Here is an 8,879-nt window from a genome sequence, read left to right on the forward strand (position 1 = left end):
ACAGCAGTGATGATTGCACAACAATATGAATGTGTTTGATTCCACAGATTGTATAATTAAAAATAGTGAAAAAGGTTAATTTTATGAAACACCAGAGAAAGCAAATTTCAGAACTGGTTTGTACCTGTTGACTTCAAAGTGCCTGTGAAAGTGTCAAATAGAGAGGTTGAGTAAGAAGGAGTCCATAAATGTCGGAAGCCCAGGAGGGAGCTCACGCCTGGAGATGCAGACTTGAGTCATAGAGATACCAAATGAAAGTCTCAGAAAACACTGGATCATCAAGGAGTGCAGACAAATGAGAAAGAAGCAAAGAGAAGGCTTGAAACAGGACCGTAAAGAACCCCATTCAGGAAGCAGGCAGGGGCAGAAAAACCTACCTTCATCCCTGAACTGAAGTAAAGAGGGCGTTTGGAGTTGGTCAGCGGCATTGAACTCCTTTACAAGGTCAAGAAAAATAAGGTATAAAATCATACACTGGCCACCTGTAATCCCAGCTCTCTGGGAGGCTGAGGCAGGAGGATCACTTAAGACTAGAAATTGAAAAGAAGCCTGGGCAATATAGTGAGACCCCACCTCTAAAAAAAATAAATAAATAAAAAGTTTTAAAATTTTTTAATTTAAAATTTGGTGGTCGTACCTGTAGTCCCAGCTACTTTTGGACTGAGGTGGGAAGATCGTTTGAGATTACAATAAGCTATGAGCACGCCACCTCACTCCAGCCTAGGCAATAGAGCAAGATCCTGTCTCATAGAAAGAAAAAAGGTATACATTTATGCGGCCATAGGATGCCTTGGGTTCCTGGGAAAGACAACTCTTGTAGACTTTTGTAGAGGTGAAGCTGGCCTGCAGAGTTCATGGGAATTGAAAATGTGGAGATGGAACAGACAGTCCTGGACACATCTGGATGTGAGTGGAAAGAGAAAAGGCAGGATCTGGTCGGGAATGTGGGGTTGAGGCAGGAGCTGGAGCACAGAGGAAAGAGATGTTGAAGATCCAGGGAGAGGACAGAGGGAGCTTAGCTCTGCCCTTCGTCAGAGCTGCCCACCTGGAATGTGTCCAGAGAGGAAAGACCTGGCGTGTCAGTCACAGTCCTCTGGTTAAAATGCTCACAGACAGCAGTGGATTTAAGCATAAAAGGGAATGTATTGGAAAACTATGGGGGTTGTTCACAGAAGCAAAAAGAAGAGTGGACAAAAAGAATGTGCAGGGCAGAGACTATGTTACAATCACGCCGGGGCCGCCGCTGGGTAATACGCTCCAGCTTTTATCAGTGTTTTTTATCACTTTGGCTCATTATTGAAATTCCAATCTCCCTCTCTCGGGCCACATGCCCCTTGGTTGGGAGTGCAGGGAGACGCAGAGTTCCCTGATACCCCACCAGATTATACTCTATGGGGGGAGGAGAATTGCTGGAAAAGAAGTCAGAGAGCTATTGCTAAAGAGTGTGAATGGCTGCAGGGCCCTCAAAAGAGACACAACCTTCTGAGGGAGAACAGGAGCGCAGAAAGTCAGAGACAGGCGCTTTCACCCTGGAAAGGCAGAGCAAGGACACAAACCATGTCGTCAGCTGCCTCTTCTGCCCTTGTTCATTCATATATTCACCCAGTTAGTGTACCTGCCGCCCGGAGTGCAGGGGACTTATCACCCGGTGGACAAACCCTCAACTCCCAGAAGATAACAGCCAGTGGATAGACACCCCGACTCCTACCCATGAACAATTCTGGGATGCATTTCATCTGGCCTCTCAGATGGTTCTGTGGGACTGAGCAACTGAGAGGCTCAGCGGGGTGGGCCCTCCTTCCACTGCCTTTCCCTCTGGCTCTGCTTGGCTCCCCCCACCCCACTCCAGCTTCCTGGGGCCACATTTCCCAAAAAAGCACGGACATTTAAGCCTCTGCCTCGACTCCTGCTTCCTGGGAATCCCAGTTGAGGTACAGGCAAGGGGATCAGGAGTGGGAAGGCAGGTGGGATACAGGCTGTAGCGTGAAATAAAGCATCAGGAAGCCAGACGTGGTGGCTCACACCTGTAAACCTAGCACCCTGGGAGGCCGAGGCAGGTGGAGCGCTTGCGTTTATGAGTTCAAGACCAGCTTGAGCAAGAGTGAGTCAGGGGGCTGGGCACAGTGGCTCATGCCTGTAATCCTAGCACTGTGGGAGGCAGGTGCAAGTCCTGTTGAAGGAGGCTGAAAAGGAAAAAATCTTTTTTATAAGACAGAATTATCCAAAGATGGCACGAACTGTCTTGGGAGGTAACGATCTCCTTGTCACTGAGATTGCCCAAATAGAGGCTGGATAACTTGTCATTGGAAAGCGCATAAAAAGAATGTTTATATGGGCTGGTACAGTATAGTATAGAGAAGGACCTCAGGGTGCTTCAAACCAGGGGTCCTCAAACTTTTTAAACAGGGGGCCAGTTCATTGTCCCTCAGACTGTTAGAGGGCCGGACTGCAAGCCCCAGGATGAGTCAGCTGCTAAGCAGGACAGGCAGCGGTGGCAAAAACACCCAGCGGGCCAGATAAATGTCCTAGGTGGGCCGTAGTTTGAGGACGCCTGCTTCAAACCATAAGATGGACCACTTGAGACCCAGAGAGAATAATGATCAGCTGAATATCCCAGGATACTCAAACTAAAATTAGATGACAGGGCCCACAGCTCCCAATAGAAGGTTCAGAGCCCTCTACATGATCCCATGTTACCACCCTTAAAACACACATACACACACTCTGTCCTCATCCCGTACCTTGGGTTAAACTGATTTGATTTAGGATACATAAATGCATAACCTAGGAAGAATGAGTGTGGAGTGAGAGGGAGACTCCAAATATTGTCACAAACATAACAGTAACATGCCAGGGATATGAGGATCAGGCTAGGGATGGCCTAGCTTATTGGTTTATTTATTCATTCAGCAAATTTTTTTACTGTTATTTTCATTTATGTTGTATATTCCCGTGCCATAACGTTAGCAAATTTTTATCAAGCATTTGTCATTCACTCAACAGAGGTTAATAAAGTACGTGGTGTCTGATTTTTTGGAGCTTATATTCTAGCAGGAAGTCCAGCCATAGGCAAGTAATTATAACAAAGTTTGATGAGTGTCCCTGTAAGGGGGGCAGTGCTCAGTAATGAGACTCTCAGAGCCAGAAACAGCCATTGTAATGCAGTTCTGCAAAGTGGGATGGTGAGGAAGGGTGACGTCTTCAGGGCACAGGGCATGGAAGGAGAAGAGCAGCTGGAGAGAGGGAAGCTGAGCCCTCGTCTTAGAGAATGCAGGAGAGGTCATCAAGGAAGCGTAGTTTTTAGTTAAGAAGGCATTGTATCAGACAGCACAGGTAGATCACCCGAGTATTTTATTCTAATTCATATGCTTAGGCCCCGTCCCCCAAATTTCTGACCCCATTGATCTGGAGTGAAGATTAAGCAATGATATTTCTTTAATAGACCTCCAAGATTTCCAAAGTACAGCCAGGACTGAGAACCTTTGTAGTAACCAGACACCTTTGAGAGATAGGACCTGCCCCCGAGTGCCTGCTTTACCCCAGAACCTGCCAGAGAGGACTTGCTAGAGAGAAGGTGCTCAGGAAACATGGACGGAATGAAGAGATGAACACTGTGTAAGGTAAAGGGAGCCACAGCAGGTTGCTAGAGTTAGAGCGAGGGCAGGGATAAGACTGACCTTAAACTGATCCCCTGATGACTGACTCCCCTCACCCCTGCTGACTATGGACAGGACTGGCCCAGAGCTGGAAAACATAGAGCCTCAGGACAGCAGGGAGACAGGGTGGCAGCATGGAGGAGACCAACAGCCCATTTCAGGTCGGGGACAGTGTGGGGCATCTCAAACACACATTAATGACTGCTAAGTCGGATTGAGTATATCCCATCTTTATTAAAGCAGCCCGTCTTTATAAGAGGCCCTTCTCCTTCTATTGCTACAGATAATTATGACTTTCTAGCAAACAGAAGGGTAGTGGGGAAAGGAGGGGAGGGAGCCAAGTTATTAACAGAGGTGGGTGAATGAGGGCCCTCCAACGTGAAGCTTTCTACCTCTCCCCACCAATTCCATTTCAAATCCTCTCAAATCCTATAAGAAAGACTCCTTCCTCCCACTCCTAATGGTATTACTCCCATTTTAGATCAATATAGGATTATCCCAAATATCTATGCACGTCTCTATGGGCAAAGCACTTCATGTTCTTAATGGCCTTTCTTGCAGAAGATACCCTACCCCTGTGGTTCTAGGTGGACAGCTGATCTTTGGCAGAAGGGTTCATCTCACGCTTGGCCAATGTGGGAAAGCCACTTGACTATAGTTTCAGTAAAGAACCCAAGAGGCCAGGTCCTTCCCATCTCCTGTGTTCTGGCATCAGCACTGCTAAGAATCTGTTAGAGCGGTTCCCTGGACTCTGAAGACCCTTCATTATAATGGAGAATCATGATATCTGTTACCAGGGATTTTTTGCTTTGCTTCTAAAACTCTTCTGAACCTCCCCTAAATCCTCTGCCAGTTCATATGCAGTGGGGTAGGCAGCCTAGCCCTATGGAACTCCACACACCCCCATCTTTCAGCCAGGCAGACCCCATAATCCACCCAGAGCGGAAAAAATCTGGAAGCTGGGGGAACAGAAGCACAGGCCCCTGTGTGCCAAGCAGCAAAGGGAGAGCCTCTCTCCCCTAAAGAGGAACCTCTGCTGTGGGTGTATGGGAGGGTTGTGGAGGAGGCTCATACAGTAAGCAAAGAGTTTAGTTCAAGGCTGCAGCTACATGATACAGGAGGCAATGAGGGGCAGGCTGGGAGATTAACAAGAGGGCTAGGTCAAGCTCCTTGCTGTGGAAAGGCCCTTGGAGATCACCTCATCCTCTAATACCCCAGCTTATTAAAAGCAGCTGAACCTTGCTTCATACAAAATGTTAAATGGAACTCCATCTAAGGTAGAGCTGTCCTGGCTAAAAGCAAGAGGCGGAGGTAGGATTTAGGGATTAGGTGGTTGGACCAGGAGTCAGAACCCACCCCCTTAGTCTACCTTCCAAGTCCGAAAGTCCCTGAGGCACCTACGCAGAACGTGGGGGTTCTGGGTTTCATTCTGAAAAGCCAACGATCTAGCCCAAACCCTTAATTTTACAGATGGAAAAACTGGGTAATTTGTCCAGGGTGTCCCTAGGTCAGTGGCAACACCAGTGCTAGAATGTGACCCCGCTCCCAGCCCGGTCTCTCCTGGAGCCTGCCCGTGCAGCTGCCTGGCACCCCTCACAGGCCTGGGGTCCCCGGGGGGCCCCTAGATGGAGCTGCGGAAGGAGAACTGCAGGTAGATGATCAGCAGCAGGACCGTGGCCCAAAACAAGCACCAGGGGATAGAGCAGAAGTTGCAGCCTGAGCCCGTCTCGGCCTGCGGCTTGGTGGGGCTGGGCGGCCGAGAGAAGGTGTAGGTGGTGGCCTCCTCCTCCAGCAGCTTCTGGCTGGGCTTCCAGTGCGTGATGCCCTCCTGGCAGGCCTCGCAGAACTCGCTGCGGTGCCGCCGGGTATCCTGGCGGCTGGCCACCTGGATGCGGTACTGGCCTCCGTGCTCGCCGTAGCACTGCTCACGCAGGCTGGTGATGAGGTTGTCCACCAGGCTCTCGATGTTCTCCTCCAGCATGCTGGACTCGTCCAGCCGCGCTGAGCCGCACTCATAGCACAGCTGCTTGAAGACGCGCATGCGCACCGAGCCTGCCCGCTGGGCACGGTCCAGGTGCATGTGGAAGAGGATGACCACGTGCGGCGACTGCCAGGTGTGCCAGCACCAGGAGCAGTGGAACCTGCGCGGGTGGGGAGAGGAAGGAGTAGAGGACAACGTGAAGGCGGTGGAAACACCCCTAGGGGGGAGGGGGACATGGCCGAGCCTGGAGGTGGAGGCAGTGTGTTGCCGCCCTGTGGGTTCATTGGGATTCCCCAGGAGGCCACCAGCCTGCCCCCTTGTGAGCGCCTTGAAACTAGATTGGGTTCCTCAGGATGCCACCAGGGCATCCAGGAGGGACCTACCTGCTCAGTGCCATCCAGAGGCCTTAGCCCCTCCACCCCAGGGCCCCCGACCTTTCTGGGCTGCATTCCTCCTATTCCTCATTTGTAAAATGCACACGGTGCACGACACGAGTCCTTCCTGCTCAGGCCGCCCGTGAGTCTGATAGAGGGATGGCCGTGCCAGATAGGAAACACATAATCCATCTGCATATTCCTATCTGTCAACACTGACTGTGGGCAGGCTAGATCCAAATCAGGTGAAAATGACAGCATCATCGCCTATCAGCCTCTGGGTCAGGGCCAGAGTTAATGCATCCCAAGAACTGGAAGCTGAGGCAGTCTGTACCCAAAGTGATCCTCAGGGACCATGGTTTCCTAGGCCTGACCAGGGTGAGCTGGAATCACAGGACACCAGCCGGGTCTGGGAGCCCCACAAACCCTCCCCACTGAGCCCCACAAACCTTCCTAATCTTTGAGAAGCTCCTGACTCCTACCAGTAAGAGTCCAGCCTTTAGCATCCCTCCTGTTAGCCAATTTAGGAGCTTCATGTTTGCATTCTCATCTCTTCTTGTTTACTCATATCCTTAGGGAACTGTTTCCTCCTCTCCAATCAGACTGCCTGATTTGGAATGAAAACTGTCAGAACTGGGGGAACCTAGAAATTATTTAATGAATCCTTTGTTTTATCCTGTGACAAATAGAGTAAGACCTATCCATGTGCACATAGTTAGAGACAGAGCCCAGCCTAGAACAGGTGCCAGATATGTTTCTTGAATTGAATTGACTTAAATGGAATAGAATAGAATGGGCTGAGCCAAGGCAGATGGGAAGACTTGCTTCTTACCTGCTGGCTACCCTTAGCCTCCCCATCATACATCCCAAAGTAAAATCTTTACCCCATAGATTCATGGACAAGAGTGCTGGAAGACCATCTCAGACACTATGGTACACACAGATCACCTAGGGAATCTTCTCAAAATCAGGTTCTAATCCAGGTCTAGAATGGGGCCCAATTTGCACCTTTAGCAAATTCCGGGTGATGCTGATGCTGTTGCTCCCTGGACCAAAAGGCCCAAGCTCTCATTTTGCAGATGGAAAAAATGAGGTCTGAAAAGGGAAACTGGATTGATGAAGGGCCATGGAGGTGATAGTAGGCCTAGTTTCCAGCATACTTTATTTGTTTCATATTTTAAATTAAATCAAGCTGAATTAAACAGTTTCAAAGTGACCTGCCCCAGGAGCAGAGTATAAATCTCTTGACCCTCAATGGGCATCTTGCCCTCCTTCTCTGATTTTCAACTAATTTTTAAGAGATTATTAAAATCTGAAAATAAGTAAAATGTCAGCATTTAGGACCAATATTTTCTACCTCTTTATTTTTCAGATGGGAACACTGTGACTCAGGAAAATTTACAGAGGTGATCAACAGAAGAGCTGAAATAAAACTCAAGCGCCCCAACTCCCAACTCCCAATTAGAGACCCTTACTCTGCCTTCCAGTCTACACCAGCCTTACAGTGATAGTGAAGGTAAGTGCCTGAGTTCTGTGTGCTTTCAATCTCCCCTCTGGTGATGCCCTAGGGCAATGATCCAGGGGCTCCCTGCAGGGTCCTTATTTCCTGGGTTACTCACCTGCCTGAGGCATGCAATTCCAGGTACTGCTTCCAGCCAGGGGCCAGCACATTGTGCTTGAGGTTGGGGTCTATGATGAGGTCCCAGCTGTCCGCTGGCTTTGCTTCCTCCATCTTCTCATAGAAGATTTTCTTCCACTCTCCTGTGGTCACACTTTTACACATGGTGTCGTCAGTGTCAATAGTGAGGGAGGGCAAGCTCCACTTTAGTGAGAATGTAGGGAACGAGGGCAGGTGCAGGGCAGGGCAGCGCAATCTCCACGGTCTAAAAATCCTCATCGACAGGACCAAGAGAAAGCAGGACCCAGCTCCCTCCTTTGTCCGCAGTGGAACCTGTTTCCACGGTAACCAGGCAGGGCGCCAGGAGACAGAACTTGGGGACGAGGTAATCTCCGAAGAGGTCTGAAGAGGTCTTTTAGAGCCCTGAATGGAGGCGGTGGAGGCAAAGGTTCTTGGGCTAAATGATCTGAAATAAGGTAGGGGGCCTGACCAGAGGCTGAGCTTCAGACCATCTCACCCTCGCCTGCAAAGGGTATGTGGAAGGGAAGACGTGAGAGCTGGCTCAGTTTCAGCTTGTTGCCCCTGGAGGCATCATCAGCACCTGGCTGCTATGGTAATCGTGATGCCTTAGGGAGCCGAGGAGAAATAACGGATGGGGAGATACGGATTTGTTAGAAGATGGAACAATAATAATAAACCCTCTTTTGATACCCCCACTCATCTTATGACCAGTGCTTTGCCATTTTCAAACCACAATTTGCAATCTCTTAAACCATGATTACTAATGCCACAGTACAGGTCAGGAGCCTGGGACTCACCTAGCCTATAAATGGCAGTTCTTACAGCTAAATCCAAGCCATTGACTCCAGACCAGTCCATTAATTCATTCATTTCAAACATAGGCAGGTAGTTAGGCTTTGCAGGCATGTGCCAGGCTCTATGCTGGGTGCCTATAACTGGATAGGTGCCAAATAACCATAATGCAGTGGGATCCTTGCTTTAATGGCCATGTGTGAGAGCAGCCGCCTGTGTACAAAGTTCGGAGCCATTGCATCAGCCAGGCAGGAGTAGACAAGATTTCCAAGCTGAGAAAAAGATGGAATACTACCCAACACATTCTATGAAGCAAACATCACCTTGATACCAAAACCAGGTAAAGACCCAACAAGAAAAGAAAATTATAGACCAATATCACTAATGAATATTGATGCAAAAATATTCAACAAGATCCTAACCAACAGAATCCAGCA

General features: G+C 49.2%; 1 protein-coding gene across 1 annotated transcript; it reads right to left on the reverse strand.

Annotated features, from left to right (window-relative positions):
• Window positions 1-5,277: 5,277 nt before the first annotated feature.
• Window positions 5,278-7,908, reverse strand: RTP1 (receptor transporter protein 1). Its single transcript, XM_003792715.2, has 2 exons — window positions 7,631-7,908; window positions 5,278-5,797 (listed from the first exon to the last, which is right to left on the reverse strand). Exons 1-2 carry the CDS (start codon window positions 7,906-7,908, stop codon window positions 5,278-5,280), a joined length of 798 nt encoding a protein of 265 aa, XP_003792763.1.
• Between the last annotated feature and the right edge of the window lie 971 nt (window positions 7,909-8,879).

The sequence above is a fragment of the Otolemur garnettii genome, unplaced genomic scaffold, assembly GCF_000181295.1.
Source record: "Otolemur garnettii isolate 467f Iridium unplaced genomic scaffold, OtoGar3 scaffold00060, whole genome shotgun sequence".
Taxonomy (NCBI): domain Eukaryota; kingdom Metazoa; phylum Chordata; class Mammalia; order Primates; family Galagidae; genus Otolemur; species Otolemur garnettii.